This window comes from Chlorocebus sabaeus, chromosome 3 (assembly GCF_047675955.1).
Source record: "Chlorocebus sabaeus isolate Y175 chromosome 3, mChlSab1.0.hap1, whole genome shotgun sequence".
NCBI lineage: Eukaryota > Metazoa > Chordata > Mammalia > Primates > Cercopithecidae > Chlorocebus > Chlorocebus sabaeus.
The window spans coordinates 77326211-77343932 of NC_132906.1; the positions used below are offsets into that span (position 1 = coordinate 77326211).

At 45.4% G+C, this 17722-nt stretch overlaps 1 protein-coding gene across 2 annotated transcripts in view; it reads right to left on the reverse strand.

Moving 5' to 3' along the window:
• ABCC4 (ATP binding cassette subfamily C member 4 (PEL blood group)) overlaps positions 1 to 17722 on the reverse strand; it is a 292733-nt gene that overhangs the window by 228338 nt on the left and 46673 nt on the right. For both annotated transcript variants that reach the window (XM_007960695.3, XM_073014436.1), the window contains exons 2-3: positions 8857 to 8967; positions 8072 to 8192 (exon numbers count right to left, since the gene is read on the reverse strand). In XM_007960695.3, the coding sequence (XP_007958886.3) occupies positions 8072 to 8192; positions 8857 to 8967 (232 nt within the window). The remainder of the gene's footprint in view (positions 1 to 8071; positions 8193 to 8856; positions 8968 to 17722) is intronic.

Genomic DNA, 17722 nt, shown 5'->3' on the forward strand with positions numbered 1-17722 from the left:
GCTTCCAAGAAAACCCCTTAGGAAAAAAGGATGCTGAGATTTCAGTGATGAAACTAAGACCTTCCATTCTGTAGAGCAGGGAAACTTCAATGTTCAGTAAAGACCGTACCTACCAAACAAAAGGATGAATCATAATTTGTTTTTTTTAACTTTAAACAAAATAGTTTAACTAGTTTGTTTGACTTTAAAAAAAAAAAATAGTTTGAAAAGATAGTCCCTGCACATTATTATCTACCCTAAGGACAACGTAAACTGCAAAGAAAAAAATTTAATTTATTTTCAGAAATCATATTATGGGTAATAGTATTGATACTGTAGGATAAAATAAATGAATAAGTATGTTGATATCAAGGGCTGGGATTAGGCTAGCGAGAAAAAAAAAACAGATGAAGGGAGAAAAGAGGTACAGATGAAAGAGCAAAGAGATGAAGTAAAAACACCGGTGTCCTGAATCGGATTTGGAAATACCGACATAAATGCATGATGTGTTTATCTTTAAATATAAACATATTAAATATAAACATAAAAGGAGTTAAAGCTGCTAGGAAAAATGGTTGATTCCACAGCTGGGGCAAAAACTGTTCAGAGAGCCTAAAACATCTTGTCATACCAGAAAATGAAGAAGCTAGCAAAGACTAATAATATACATGCAAAAGACTCAGAGCCCGACTTCAACAGACTCCCACTAGCCAAAGACAGCCAGAGTGTGGCACAGGGATAATAACTGCAATGAACAGCACAGCAGAACTGTTTAAATCCATGAGCTCACAATCATACTCATCAAAATAAACAGAACAAGCAATAACAAAAAAACCCATTAACTCCAGAGGAAAATGCTGGAGAATCACTCATTATTTTGAAAATCGGTTTTAAAAAAATAGTAAAAAAATTAATCATTTCTCCTGCCTTTCCTATAAGTATACTGTAACTCAGGGTATCAAAGCGTTGACAGTGGCAAAGTTTCTCTTCATGCAAATATTTCAGCTAATAAATAAGGAACTGGAATATCACCACTTTGCAAACTCCTAACAAATTAATGGATCTTACGCAATGATCATGAATGGCTCCAAATATCACACACACACACAACCAGACCTAAGCGAGGTATCTCGAAGTGGCAGGTGGTACACACTCCCACCTACAAAGTACTCCTGCCAAAAGGAGGAGGGGGGAAAATAAAACCTGAATCACATCAAGCTTCTAGATCTAACTACTAACTTCCGGTACCAGACGGACACGTTAAATGATACAGCATGCAGGGATGCAGAGGGTCACGAGAGGGGTAGGAGGGATTTGCAATGAGCCCAGTCTAGACCCTGGGAATCCGCGCAGGACAAGCAACATGGTTTCTTCACTTAAAAAGTACACACGCGGCTGGGCACAGTGGCTCACACCTGTAATCTCAGCACTTTGGGAGGCCAAGGCAGGTGGATCACTTGAGGTCAGAAGTTTGAGACCAGCCTGGCCAACATGGTGAAACCTCATCCCTACTAAAAATACAAAAATTACCAGGGCGTGGTGGCAGATGCCTGTAATCCCAGCTACTCAGGAGGCTGAGGCAGGAGAATCACTTGAACCCAGGAGGCAGAGGTTGCAATGAACCAAGATCACTGCACTCCAGCCTGGGCAAGAGCAAGACTGCATCTCAAAACACACACACACACACACACACACACACACACACACACACACACATCTTCAAAGGGGGCAGTGAGCAAGGCTTCATAAAAATCAAGAGTGGTCATGAGATGATAGTTACTGAATCTGGCTTGGGGTAGAGGTGGCTTAGTGTCCTATTATATTTTTATATTTTTGAAATGATCTTTAACAACCTAAGAAAGATACCAGCACTTTGGGAGGCCGAGGTGGACAAATCACTCGAGGTCAGGAGTTCGAGACCAGGCTGGCCAACATGGTAAAACCCTGTCTCTACTGAAAACACAGAAATTAGCTGCATTTGGTGGTGTATACTTGTAATCCCAGCTATTCAGGAGGCTGAGGCAGAAGAATGGCTTGAACCAAGGAGACAGAGGTTGCAGTGAGCCAAGATCATACCACTGCACTCTAACCTGGGTGACAGACTAAGACTCTGGCTCAAAATACAAAACAACCAAAGAAAGAAAACACCACATGAAGTTTGGTCTTGGCCCTCAGGTCAGACAGCTGAACAAGAAATGTAGAATTGGAGTTATTAAAAAACACCTCATCGGCCAGGAACAATGGCTCACGCCTGTAATCACAGCACTTTGGGAGGCCAAGGCAGGCAAATCACAAGGTTGAAATTGAGACCATCCTGGCCAACATGGTGATACCCCGTCTCTACTAAAAATACAAAAAAAATAGCGGGGTGTGGTGGTACACACCTGTATTCCCAGCAACTCGGGAGGCTGAGGCAGCAGAATCACTTGAACCTGGGAGGCAGAGGTTGCAGTGTGCTGAGATCGTGCCACTGCACTCCAGCCTGGCGACAGAGTGGGACTCCGTCTCAGGAAAAAAAAAACACCTCATTTCTCAGAGACACATTTAGATAGTCTTCAACTATTTAAAACACAAAGACCAACAAGCAGCATAGATACAAATGGAGAAGCTGCCTGTGTCGTGGTTTGGAGCACACAGAGGATTCCCAAGCTCCTCCTTCCTCCTGCCCCACTGCAGGCTCTAAGTGGGTGGATACTTGCTCAGTCCCCATCACAGTCTCCATGGAGGTGCACACAGGGGACAGATGTGCTGGAAATTTGCAGGCTGTTCTGTTCTAATTAGCATTTGCCTGTAAGAGCACCGTGTTCACCAGTTCACCATTAGACTAGTACTTATTTCTCTGGGCATTATAATCATTCCTTAACTCTGATAATCATCCCTAATCTCACTTGTATTACTTTGAAATTCCAACCTCAAAGACTCCCCGCAAACTGGTGTCACCATCCCTCTTTCTGCTGGTGCCACCATTAGTACCCAGGGAAGGCCCTGCTTGCATTCTGCTTAGTTAAGAGTATACGGCTAGGGAGTTATGGATCCACAGCACAGTTGTTCTGTAACCAGAGGAATTAGCCCATTTGTGCCTAGCATTCCATTACTGGAACGCTAAGCTTGTGGGAGTTATTTATATTCTACTGCTCAAGGTCATCGCCAAGGTCTGATTTTTCACACACAGACACACACACATAAAAATTGGCAACCTCTGGCATAAGTGGGTTAAAAAAGGCCTGAATGTGATCACAGAAGCTTTTTACAAAATGCTAGGTTGAGTTTAGAGCTTCCACTATCTAAAATACGAAGATCCACAAGCGGCACAGATACAAGACCAAAAAATGAAAAGCATCTTCATAAAATCAGTTGTGAAACTAACATTTGTTGTAACTCCTTTTTTTTTTCTTTTTCTGAGACAGTCTTGCTCTGTCACCCAGGCTAAAGTGCAGTGGCATGATCTCAGCTCACTGCAACCTCCACCTCCCAGGTTCAAGCAATTCTCCTGCCTCAGCCTCCTGAGTAGCTGGGATTACAGGCACCCACTACTACACCCAGTTAATTTTTATATTTTTAATAGAGATGGGGTTTCACCAGGTTGGTCAGGCTGGTCTCGAACTCCTGACCTTGTGATCCACCCATTTTGGCCACCCAAAATGCTGGGATTACAGGCATGAGCCACCGCGCCTGGCCTAATTTTCTTTTTTAGAGACAAGGTCTTGCTTTGTCACCCATGCTGGAGTGCAGTGGTGCAATCATAGCTCACTAAAGCTAGGAACTCCTGGGTTCAAATAATCATCCCTTGGCATGCCAAAATGCTGGGATTACAGGCATAAGCCACCATGCCTGGTCAATAAATAGCTTTAATGATTGAAAACCCAAAACAGCACCTGAAATGCTTTTGAGATGTTACACTCACTACCTTCATCTTAAGAAATTATTTCCAACTTCTCCAAAACAGCCCAGTGTCAATAGGCAAGTCTGGGAAAACAATAGTATTTATACTAGAATTCAGGCTCTTTTCACTGCCAGAAGGAAAAGAAAAAAAAAAATCCAAGGATTACTTCGAGTTGAACTGGGAAGAGCTTTAGCTCCCTGAACTTTACTGCGTCGGAACTAAAAGTTCTACCAGTTATTATATTAAAGACACAAAGTTAAAATGAGCATCATCCACGAGTCACCATGATCATCTAAAAAATAACTGACTACTGTCTAATTTTATACCATAAACCACCAAGATATTGGTGTAAACACAGGACCAACAAGTGCTCTCCTGTGAAAAGCCCAGGCTCCACTTTATATGAGAGGTGTCTGTTGCCAGCACTGTGTGGGTCCATCTTAACACCTTAGCCTGCCGCCTTAATACCTGGGGCCCACCTTGCTAGTGGGAGGGTTCAGATACCAGGACAGAAGACCTGTCCCCATACTAGTGGCTGATCTGGGGTCTTCATCCTTGCCAAGCAAACTGCACACCCTCTTCACGATTCAAGCCAAAGGCTTCTAAAACTGCAGAGCTATCATTGCTATGCAGGAAACCCAGAGCCTTTGATAAGTAAAAACAGGGAACTTGACATCTGCCCAAACCATGAGTCGATGTCGTGACTATGCAAGACCACAAACTTCCCCCTCGTCTGTCTGAGGAGGAGACAACTGGGAACGGTGTCTTAACAGCGTGGATGTTGATGAACTTGGGTAAGCAGGGCTGCCACACCTCATACGTTTGGAGGATAGTACTCAGTGGGAGACAGGTTTCTAAGGGGTTCTTGGTCAGCCAGGCACGGTGGCTCGCGCCTGTAATCCCACTACTTTGGGAGGGCGAGGTGGGTCGATGGCTTGAGCTCAGGAGTTCTAGACCGGCCTGGACAACATGGTAAAACCTCATCTCTACTAAAAATACAAAAAATAAGCCACGCGTGGTGCATGCCTATAGTTACAGCTACTCAGGAGGCTGAGATGGGAGGACCACTTGAGCCCAGGGAGATGGAGGTTGCAGTGAGCTGAGATCACACCACTGCACTCCAGCCTGAGTGACAGAGTGAGACCCCGCCTCAAAGAAAAACATTAAAAAAAAAAAAAAAAAGGGTTCCTGGTCAACCTGAATGTACCTTGGTGCTCTGACCAGCCACTCTCTAGCATGTCACCTGACTTTCCGGCCCCAGGAGACCTAGGAACCTAGGGTAATTTATAATCCCCAATCTCATTTCCCACAGCCATGCCCCACTGCTCCAGGGAGCTCTTAGCATCTGACTTACCCCCAGGCCAAGTTCAAGAAGCATGTGCTAGAGACACTGAAGACAGAGTTCTCAAGACTTCTTTACAACAGTCTGGAGATGGTCAGGGATCTAAGTCAGCGTGCCTGAGACTGAATCTGGGCTCTGTCGTTTACACTTTGTGTGGCCCTGGGCACATTATATAACTACATGGCACCCAGTGTCCTCTTCCCGAAAGTAGGGGTAAAAGAATGCCTTCTGACTAAGCATGGTGATTCCTGCCTGTAATGCCAGCACTTTGAGAGGCCAAGGTGGGAGGATCATTTGAGCGCAGGAGTTCAAGACCAACCTGGGCAATATAGTGAAACAAAAAATACAAAAATTAACCAGGCATGGTGGTACACACCTGTGATCCCAGCTACTTGGGAGGATTGCTTGAGCCCAGTAGGCCAAGGCTGCAGCGAGCCAAGATAGCACCACTGCATTCCAGCCTAGCAACAGAGTGAGATCCTATCCCAAAAAAAAAAAAAAGAAAAGAAAAGAAAAGGAAAAGAAAAGAAAAAGAAAAAGAAAAGAGAAGAGAAGAGAAAAGAAAAGAATTCATAGCAGTTCCTGGTACATACCATTTTTCAAATACTCACCATCACTATTATTACAACTACTGCTACTAGCACTGCTGCTGCTACTGCTACTGAGTACCAACCACTACTAATCCTGCTGCTGCTTCTACTAGCACTGCTGCTGCTAAGCAGTACTGAGCATGAGCCCCCATATTTGCCAGGTCCTCCACTCCCTACTCTTCTGCCATGACTGCCCAACAACCACCCTGCTAAAAGAAAGACCAGCTCTCCACCAACTGTACCTGTATTAAGTTCCCCTCGATCCAGGCCCCTTCCCACATGCCCACCAGCAGTAAGGATGACCATGCTCCCAGCACCAGAGTGGGGCCTGTCCTCAAGTCTCAGGAGAAATTCACATTTCTACAGCCTCTACTTCTGTGCCTGCTTCTCCCAAAAGCTTACCCAAATCTCACTGTAGTCTAGTCACCATCTGTGGGTTAGAGACCCCACCCCAAGCGGCTGTCAGTCCATGACAGCACGGACAGCCCTGAGCATGACAAGCTCAGTTCCTTCTAGATCATCCTGTTTTCAATTTCATAAGCAGCTGGTAACAAAGGGAAACTAGAGAAATGGAAGTAGCTGAGGGAGGCCTGCCTCAAAACCTATGTGAGGCCACTCATTCCTACTACACCTAACCAGACACCTGGTGTGAGCCTCAGGCACTTACGGAGGTTCCACAGCTACCAGATAACTTCTCTGAGGTTGCACAGCCAAACTGGGCCAGGAAATCCTGCACACGCTGGCCGCATTGACAGCAACTTGTCATTCTGTTTCTTTCCAACTGAGATTGATTGGGGCCATGGGAAAACACCGTCACTGGGACACCCCGGCACAGGTTGAAGAGGGGCTGGGAGAACCTGAGGGGCTCCTATGCCCTCTTCCACCCTCAAGTCAGTTCCACCAGTTATTCTACATGTCCACCCCATCCTCCACAAAGCCACAGCAGCATGCAGGCAGGGCGGGTACCCTCTCAAAGGTGGCATTCACCATCTGGCACCCTGGCCAACACACCTTTGTCACCAATGAGACCATTCATCTCCCAGGACCGTCCAGTCCCCTGTTGTCTGACAGATTCCTCTGGTGTAGGGCAGAGCGCACCTTCCTGCCTCCCACTGCCCACCAAGCCCTCCACAACAAAAAGCATGTTCAACAGGAGCTACATCCCCCACATACAAACCAACCTCCCCCACCTCACTCCCAACAAAATGAACCGTGACAACTCCCCAACCCGCATTTAAAGCCACCCTTTTGTAGCAACAGCAACATCCACCCCTCTTACTTTCATGGACCACTGACATCCCTAAGGTAGCACAGAGGACACAAGTCACCAAGCAGGACTCTCTGCATCCCCTCTAGCAGGCTGCAGACCAGAACAGACAGGCTACCTGGCAGTGTGCCTAGGCAGAACACTGCCTTGCTGCAGGATCTCGAAAGAGGCCCTTTGGGGTAACAGAGGTCAATGCCCTTCCGGCTTTCTGCCTTTGATTTTTCACGGACTGTCCGTTTATCCACTCTCTGCAGGGCCAGGCACCAAGACTCTACCTTCCAACTGGCAATCCACTCCGACAGCAAGGAAGACACACCGGACAGGTGTGATGAATCCCCTGGGAAGCACAGTCCTCAGACCTTCTTCCCAGAGGGGGTTTTGGCTCCTAGCACCTGGGCCCATTGGGAGGGGGTAGCTCTTGGGTGCTTCAGCCAGCTCCAGCCTCTGGGGCACCACCGCCAACCCAGGGGCAAGGCCCTCAGCTCTGTTTCCCTGAGAGGGGAGAGGTGACAATACCTCTCCAGGAGAGCATTTATCAGATTTGGCTTGGTGAACAATTATTTGTTGAGCACCTGTAAAGTGTCTTACATTATTCTGGGCTCTGATCAAAAATCACTTCCTCCAAACCACAGGGCACGCGCTCCTCGAGGCTGTAGGATCCTCTTTGGATCAGGAGTGACTCAGCATTTAAAACATTTACTGAGCACCAGCATTGTCCTACCATAGAATAAAATGCTCTTCTTCCATGACACTGCATTTTAATTGGTTACAAGAAAAACAATAATGACCTTGAGTTTTAGTCACTTAAGTATTCGCTCGGATAAATACGCTCACTGAACTAACTACCTAATTCTTCCTAGACACGTTTAATCCTTAGACCTTAAAATACCTTCAAACCCCATCTGGCCACTTCTCCCTTCTGTTCCCCCATCCATTACGGCACCATCAATGGCGAGCACGTTTACTCTATGTGTCCTGAAAAACAATTCACGGTATGTAAAAGCTTTTACCTCAATTAATGTAAAAATTCCCAAAACTAAATAAGATTTCCAGTAACACTTTATGATTGCTCTTGTTAAAGAAGGCTTCTGTGCGTCATTCTCAGCTCTTAAAACTTCTTTATCCCAGAACCTACAATGAGGAAAAAGCTTTGTAAATAACAATGTACCCTGCCACAATATAAAACCGGGGAGGTGGCAGAGTGACAGGTAGGCATTTAAGACAGGGCATTTTGTGACTATCTCATAAATGCTGCTAATTGATCCCAGGGCTCCTGAAGGGTATGTGTGGTATAGAATCTGTAGCATCAGAAAAACAGGCTTTGAGGGGATGTCTGGGGAAACAAGTTACTGCCAAGCTTTGCTGGATTGAAGCACCATCAGAGCACAGATAAGCCAGACAGCCTCCTCCAGCCACACCACTTCCACCTCCAGGGACAGATCTCAGGCATCTCGGGCCTTTGATGCTGGCTCCCCCAACCTTTACAGAGGCCCTTCCCATGGGGAACCCATTGCCTGGTGGCTTTTGCCTGCAGTTAAATGGTGGGCTTTCAATGCCCTGTAAGACTGGAGCACACATTGCAGGGGTACCCAAGTTAAGTTCCAGAATCCAGAAGTTCAGGAGTTTCCCCCAGGCCACCATGGTAGGCTAAGCCTAGGGGCAGCCTGAAGAAGGTGACACACATTCACCTCAAGGGTATACAGAGGCTCCAGACGGGACTCAGGAAGGCAAAACCCACTCCCCACACACAGACACCCACACTTCCTTAATGCCCACTTTACTGCCTCCCACTTACCCTTGCAACTCCTCTCCAAGGTGCTGTGAGCGGTCTTCTGGCAGCACTGAATACATATCATCTTCCTCTAATCTCCGTTTATGGCCAATCTTAAACAAGGGATTGAGCCACCTGTCAACAAGAGAAAAGAAGAGACATACACCCGGAATTACACATCCGTGCTTAAGTAGACTCCTACCTCCGTGGGTTTGGCTTAAACTTACCTCTAAAATACATATAGCTCTATGTAGACAGAGAGATATGAATATATAGAGCTAGAGAAAGAGAAAAATTAACATGTGTGCACATGCACGCGCACACACACACACACACACACACACAGTCCCTAGCTTTAACCACAGAGGGGCCCCAAAAGCAATGACACACCAGTAGCTGAGAGCTGGTGCCCAGATCTTGGTTTCCAATACCATTATTCTCTAAAAGGAACCAGGGCTTCTTGAAGAAATAGATGATTCCAAGGCTGGGGCAGAAAAAGTACAAGAGGGGCCATGAGATACCGTAAGATCAGGAAACATTCAAGGAATCAAGAGGAAGGGCCCAAAGAACAGAGGACGGGGTCCCACTAGACGAGTCTGTGATAATGGGAGCATCCAAATAAATCATGACAGCAATGAATTCTAACCCACTGAATAACGAAAGAATCCACGAATCCTTACTGAGACATAAATGGGGGAAGAAGGAAAAAGCTCTCAGATAAAGAATGATGGGGTTAGAAAACATTTTCAACGGAAGCTAAAATCAGTCAGTGAAAGTTTGATGGGACATTTACATAATCTAAAATTATCTAGGTACAAATTATTTATTAGTTATAAAAGGAAAAAATAGTAGTCTTGCAGAGGACAGAAAGAACTTATTCAAATACTTTGAGATCCTTTTTACTAAAAAAAAAAAAAAGAAAAATCAAAATGGTCATCATCCATGAGGAACCATTTAAATGATAATAATTAACATGCACCAGGCATAGTGGCTCACACCTGTAACTCCAGAGCTTTGGGGGCCTGAGGAGGGAGAGTGGCTTGAGCCCTGGAGTTTGAGACCAGCCTACACAACATAGTGAGATCCCCATCTCTACTAAAAGTTTAAAAAGAAAAAGTCTGGGCAGGGGCTCATGCCTGTAACCCCAGCACTTTGGGTGGCTGAGGTGGGCGGATCACTTGAGGCCTCGAGACCAGTCTGGCAAAACCCCATCTCTACTAAGAAAATATAAAAATTAGTGAGGTGTGGTGACATACGCCTGTAGTTCCAGCTACTCGGGAGGCTGAGGCACAAGAATCACTTGAGCCTGGGAGGCAGATTGATGCCACTGCACTCCAGCCTGGGCAAGAGAATGAGACTATCTCAAAAAAAAATAAAATATATAAATAAAAAATAAAATAATTAAAATTTAGCCAGGTGTAGTGGTGTGTGCCTGTGATCCCAGCTATTCCAGAGGCTGAGGTAGGAGGATGGACTAAGCTCAGGTGGTCAAGGCTGCAGTGAGCTGTGATCGCCACTGCCCTTCAGCCTGAGCAGAAGAGCAAGACTTTGTCTAAAAAAACAAAAAGAAACATATTTGTGCCTGTGCCCTATTAGGAAACCTCTAACAACTTTGATAGATGTAATTACTCAAGTACACAAACTTCTTTCATCTTGGCTGTCTTGTCTGGCCATGTGTCACCTTTAATAGGCATGTTTTACTATGGGGATTGTCTAATCTAGGAAGCCCTTCCCATGGGGAACCCACTGCCTGGTGGCTTCTGCCTGCAGTTAAATGGTGGGCTTTCAATGTCCCCTAAGATTGGAGCCCACATTGTGGGGGTACCCAAGTTAAGTTCCGGAATCCAGAAACCTCCTGGTGATCCAAACTAGCAAATCTAATGAACCCAATGGCAAGAACTCATCAACTCACCTCTTTCTCCCCACCTCCTCCAAGATGTGTCCAGAAGACTGTAACCTAACCAGCCCAGCTTCAACTTAGGTGGGTTTCCCAGACATGCCTGAGATGATTTCTGCATGCCTGAGACCTGCCTTCCAGTGGAACATCATACAGTATATTTCAGCAAGGACTTCTAAGTAAAATGCACTGGTGTCTTTTTGGACTAAAGAGTTTTTTTTTTCTAATCAGGGAATAAAACTGGCTCCAGAAAGTTAAAAAATTAAGGAAAGTGAGAATGGTAACTCTGTTCCACAGGCTGAACACTTAACTGCATAATATTTAGAAATATTACAAGGAGGGGTGCCACTGTTGAGTTAAAGTATCTGCAATCAGAAGAGACCCAAAGCTTCTATTAGAGGATGACACAAATCAGTGAGGACTTAACAAGGACCCTCCTACTCCCTCTCACTGCCCAGATCTCAAAAAGCTGGGCTAAAAGATATGGGTGCAAGCAAGAGCTAAAGGCTTCTGCCTGATGACAAAAGTCTACTTTGACAAGAGACTAAATTATCTTCAGCCATCTATGTAAGGACTTTATACATGGAAATCTAAGTCAATTGGCTCCTTAGTACCAATGTATCCATGAGGGGGTCTAGTCAACAATCCCAGACCACCGCCAAATGAGCCCTTCCTCCACCCAATTCTGCCCCAATAGCCCTTCTCTCCTCAGACTTAGTCTCTTCTCCCCCTCGTCTTCCACAATACTTAGTACAGCAGCATCACTTCCCTCATAACTGTCCTACACGCTTTCAGGGCAATGACTACTCCCGTGTTATTTGGAATCCCCATTATGCCTGGTATGTGATAGATAATAGTTATGGAAAGAATGAATGATTATATTATTGAATAAGACAGATGGGTAGAGTACCTTGAGCAATGATCTAGGGTACAATTCAATACAAACTCAATATAGCATAGTCGTGCTCAATGCCACACACAGGAAGCCATCAGCTTCAGCAATACAGGAGACATTCTCCGCCCAGGATCACAACCCCCAGCATCATTTCCAGCAAGCAGGAGTCTTAGACAAGGGTTAGTAGAGAGTTTTGTTATTTATTGCCGGTGGTGGTTGCACTGAGTTTTTGTTGTTCCCCCCCACCCCCCACCCAAGGATTTGAAAAGTTCTAAATACTGGTTTCTTTTTTTTTCTCTTCTTTGAGATGGAGTCTTGCTCTGTTGCCTAGGCTGGATGGAGTGTAGTGAAGCGATCAGAGCTCACTCAGATCAGATCAGAGCTCAGCAGCCTCAAACTTCTGAACTCAAGCAATCCTCCTGCCTCTACCTCCTGAGTAGCTAGGAGTACAGGCACATGCCACTGTGCCTGGCTAATATTTTTATTTTTGATAGAGACTGGGTCTCTATATGTTGCCCAAGCTGGTATCGAACTCCTGGGCTCAAGCGATCCTCCCACTTTGACCTCCCAAAATTCTGAGGTTACAGGTATGAGCCACCAAGCTTGACCAATAGTGGTTTCTTAATGTAGTATAAGGGGGAAAACGCAGGTCCCCGTCTCTGTGACCCTGACCAGAGTCCTCAGTTTCTATGAGCTTCACGCTCCCCATATCTACAAGTAAAGGAGGAAATAAAAGCTAATTTATCTTTGGTAAATCCCCTCACTTTCTCTTTCCCTCTCTCCTTTTTTCCCCTTTCAGCTCTCTTTTAGACCTCTCTGCCTCCTTCATTCCCTCAAGGCCCTTTCTATTTCTCTTCTCCTCCTCTTTCCTGACCTTTTCGTAACAACTGGCTGAGATGGAACTAAAATATTATTTCATTACTTGATACTCATTGAATCAAGATTGTTCTGTCTTTAATGGACAAGTTCAATATTTTATATTCTTCAGAAGCCAAGCCTAATAAAACCTTTTCCAATGGATTATGCATTTGCATAACCCTAAAATTATAGTCGATCAAAGAAGAAAAGTTTCCCCACCTTTATTAGAAATAAACAATCCTAAAAGAAGAGACTAGGGAGGGAAGGTCATCTCTGCTCTGTACCTCCTGAACTTAGCCCTGGAATCATGGGATCCAGGAGGTGAGTGAGAAGGCAGGTTTGTGCTCAGACCCACAAAGGAGAAGGTCAAAGCTGCGAGCTAAGCTGAGACTTTAGGGAACAAGGAAAGCTAAGGGCAGGTTGAATGAAATCCCCTGAGGCAGCCCACTGAAGGAGTTCACTCGTGTCTCTTGATGCTATAGTCAACCCCCCATATCCACGGTTTCACTTTCCACAGGTTCAGTTACCCATGGTTGACTGAAAAGATTAAATGGGAAATTCTAGAAATAATTCCTAAGGCTTTAAGTTGCATACTCTTCTGAGTAGCATTATGAAATCTCCCATAGATCCATCCAGGATGGGAATCCTCCCTCTGTCCAGCATTTCCACGCTGCAGACGCCACCCACCCTTAGTCACTTAGCCACCTGGGCGCTCAGATCTATTGTCATGGCATCACAATACTGGTGTTCAAGTCACCCTTATTTCACTTAATAATGACCCCAAAGAGCAAGGACAAGGATGCTAGCCATTTGGATCTGCCAAGGAGAAGCCGCAAAGGCCTTCCTTTATGTGAAAAGGTGAAAGTTCTCAAGCCAGTAAGAAAAAGAAAAAAAAAAAAAAATTGTATGCTGAGGTTGCTGAGATTTGGTTTAAAAGTGAATCTTCTAACGATGAAATGGTGAACAGTATATTGTTGTAATGATTCCATTTTCTTATTATCATTGTTAATCTCTTACTGGGTTCAATTTATAAATTAAACTTTACCATAGATATGTGTAAGTAGGGCCAGCTGCGGTGGCTTATGCCTGTAATCCTAGCACTTTGGGAAGCCAAGGCAGGTGGATCACCTGAGGTCAGCAGTTCAAGACCAGCCTGGCCAGCATGGTGAAACCCCATCTCTACCAAAATACAAAAATTACCCAGGCATGGTGGCAGGCACCTGTGATCCCAGCTACTTGGGAGGCTGAGGCAGGAGAATTGCTTGAAACTGGGAGGCAGAAGTTGCAGTAAACCAAGATCGCACCATTGCACTCCAGCCTGGGCGACAGAGCGAGACTATCTCAAAAACAAAACAAACAAACAAAGATATGTGTAAGTAGAAAAAAAAAAAAAAAAAAAAAAAACCACTAGGGTTCAGCACTATCCACGGCTTTAGGCAGCCACTGAGGGTCTTGGATGAGGGTAGTTCCCCTGCCTCCTCGGACTGGGGGGACTACTGCACTTCTATAGGGAGAAATAGATACACAGGACTTTAACTAGGTGCCCTTAATGCTTCCTTCCATGAACTTTCTCTATTTGGAAGCCACAAAATAGTAAAGGACTAGAATTCTGGTGCCAGGAATTCAACACTCATTTTAAACAGTATCTGCTGCCTGGTGACCACCCTAGACTCTGAACTTCTCATCTTGGTATCTTTAAATCTGAATGCCTTTTGTTCTTCATTCAGTTTCCACCGTTCTTCCTCACCTTCCTGTGTTTCTAAGGAAAACACCTGAGAATGCCTCTCCCCTCCCCACACCTCCACAATAGAAAGGTTAGTGCACGGCCAACCGTGGCCAACCATGCTCACCCCGGGCTTTCTCCAAAACAGCCCCATTGAAGAAATGATGGTGAGTTTCCATTTTGCACACTGACCGCCCCCATGGGGCTCACCCTCTGCCTTTACCCACATTTAAATTTTCTCTGTAGCATCTGTCACCATTTGAAAGGCTATCACACTTCACTTTTTCAAAAACTCATGCTTTCTCCCCAGAGCATCTAGGCCCCACAAGGATGGGGTTTTTCTGTTTTGTTTGCTGCTAAGCCATCGTCACCTAGAACATGCTGTGCACATAGAAGGCACCTAGATTTGTCACATGAATGAGCACATCCTCCAGAAATCCCCAAATTTGGCCTGGCATGATGGCTCACGCCTGTGATCCCAGCACTTTGGGAGGCTAAGGAAGGTGGACCACTTGAGGTCAGGAGTTCAAGACCAGCCCGGCCAACATGGTGAAACCCCATCTCTTCTAAAAATACAAAAATTAGCTGGGTGTGGTGGAGGACACCTGTAATCCCAGCTGCTCAGGAGGCTGAGGTAGGAGAATCACTTCAGCCCAGGAGGCGGAGGTTGCAGTGAGCCAAGATTACGCCACTGCACTCCAGCCTGGGTGACAGAGCAAGGCCCCGTCAAAAAAAAAACAAATTTAATATAGTTAAACTCCAAAATCCATCTTCAGAGACAAGTCTCCATATAAATATAATACATGGAAGGTTAAGTGTTCCTTCAAATGTGGGCAATACCCTCATGCAAATGTTTGTATAAAGCGGATTTTTCTCTTTTTTTTTTTTGAGACAGGGTCTCTCTCACCCATGCTGGAGTGCAGTGACGCAATCATACCTCACTACAGCCTCAACCTCCCAGGCTCAAGTGGTGCTCTTACCTCGACCTCCCAAGCAGCTGGGATAACAAGGCACATGCCACCGTGCCCAGCTATTTTTTTTTTAAGTATATTTTTGTAAAGACAGAATCTCACTATATTGCCTAGGCTGGTCTCGAACTCCTGGCCTCAAGTAATCCTCCCACCTTGGCCTCCCAAAGTGTTGGGGTTATAGGCATGAGCCACTGCACCTGGCCTAAAGGGGGTTTTATAAACAGAACTGGATAACACTTTACTTTCTACCTGACACTATACATAGAATTTCTCAGAGTATTATATGTTTTTTTTCTAAATCTAGTCTTAATAAGCTTTCAACCTCTTTACATAAATAAAATAGTTTTCTGAAATGATGGTCATAATTGTGCTTAAAAAAAAACAAAAAAAAAAAACATGGCCAGTGCCTAAGGGCACATACAAAACCCCTGACTCATAACCAACTGCTGATTCAACACCTCCTCCTCTTGGGTGTCTGATAAGCATATCAAACTAAACAGTGTCCAAACAGAACACCTTATCATCCCACAAAAAAACCCTGCTCCTCCCAGGCTTCTCCCTCTCAGTTATCAGCCGTCACATCTTTCCCCTAGCCCCGATTTTCCAAAAAAAAGAAAACCTTCAGGTGACCCAGCAGGCCATCCCTACTTTGTCACTCTTAGATAGGACATATCTAAGCCATCAGCAAGTCCTATTATTTCAACCTGCAAAGCATATCCAGAAACAGTCACACTGACCCTATGAGGCTCACCCTCTGCGCCTGCCCACGCTTAAATTTCCTACTCAGCACCTGTCAACATTAGAAGGGCTATTACATTTCACTCTTTTTGAAATCATGTTTTCCTCCGGAAGCATCCGGGCTCCACAAGGATGGGGTTTTTCTGTTGTCTGCTTCTAAGCCACCCACACCTAGAACATGCTGGGTACACAAAAGTCACCCAGATTTGTCACATGAATGAACACATCCTCTAAAAATGACCTATTTTAACATATTTAAACTCCAAAATCCATTACGAGTCCATGGTATCAAATTCTCGGTTACAAATATAAATATTAAATAACTTACAGCTATAAATAAGTCTGCAATAGCAAGTTTCCTAAAGGCCTGGATTCTGCAAATGGGTTTCAGAAAGAGGGTGCAAGGATACACACCGGTGCATATGTGCATTAACTGAGTGCTGCCGGGGAAGGAATGGTGCAGCACATCGCCAGCACAGCTTCTCATGTAACGCTCCAGCAATGCTGCTCAGACCCCAAACCCTGCATGCCCAAAAGAAACAAAATCCTTCCAAGTTCACCAGGGCTTCTGTCCTTATAAAGTTTTCCATGGCCTGGCTCCAAGGGGAGCCCGACACACCTGATTTCTTCAATCTCCTTCCATTCTCTGCAGTCCGAAATAGCCATTCTCCATGCCCTAAAGTTCAATGCTCACCAGGCACAGGAATTGCTGGAATGGATCTCGCGTGAGGGTGGAGCACCCACACCACAGGTGTTCTCGACATGGTCCCAACCCAGTTATCTTGGCTCATGGCCAAGTAAATTAAACCCAGGTGGCACCCGTCAAGCTGTGATCTTCTTCTGTTATATTCCTCTAACGTTCCTCCATTCCTAAAACATGCTCTCATCCCTTCCCACTTCACTCTACTACCTGTTCTTTCTATGTCAACCCAAGCAACAGGCAATGTGGACCCTGTCCACCTCTCTCCTGGGTCCCCCAAACCCCCTCCACACCCACACTCTGGGTTCAACGTGGGTCCTTCTGTGCCGTAGGCACCTCAGAGATTTCCTACCACAGAGCTTCAAAGCCTTCTCTGGTTCATCCACGGCCTTCTTGTCTCCCTGTTCTCCCACCAGCTAATCCATGCCTTTCACTTCTTCACAGGGCCCTCATTTTATAATCCCATCTTCCCAGCACTTTCCCGCACGACAACCAGTACTGAGAATCTACAGCCATTGTGCATGATTAACCGTCTTAGTCTTCTTCCTTAAAAAAAGATGCACTTGGCATATTTGTACACAATTTAGTAACAATAAAATGAAGAAGTGCGAGTAAGATTTTTTTTTTGAGAGACAGGGTCTCACTTCGCCACCCATCCTGGGGTGCAGTGGCATAATCATAGCTCACTGTAACCTGAAACTCCTGAGCTCAAGCGACCCTCTCACATAGCTGACACTAGAGGTGCGTGCCATCACGCCTGGCTAAGGGAGTACGATATTAATTATTTCTGCTGCCCAAGTCATGTGGCTGACTCATGACGAGATGAAAGCATTGTTCATTGCAACTAGCAAGTGAAGGATCTGACGACTAGCCAGAGATGCCATACTATATAGTCAGCAAGGCCCGCATGGCACCTACTAGATGCAGAGATCACTGTCGCCAAGATCCTTCTGAGCCCATCAGTGTATGATGCTGACTCTGAAAATCAGCCATTGGCCAGGGACTCTGGCTCACGCCTGTAATCCCAAATCCCAACACTTTGGGAGGCTAAGGCAGAAAGTTCGCTTGAGCCCAGTAGTTTGAGACCAGCCTGGGCAACATGGCAAAA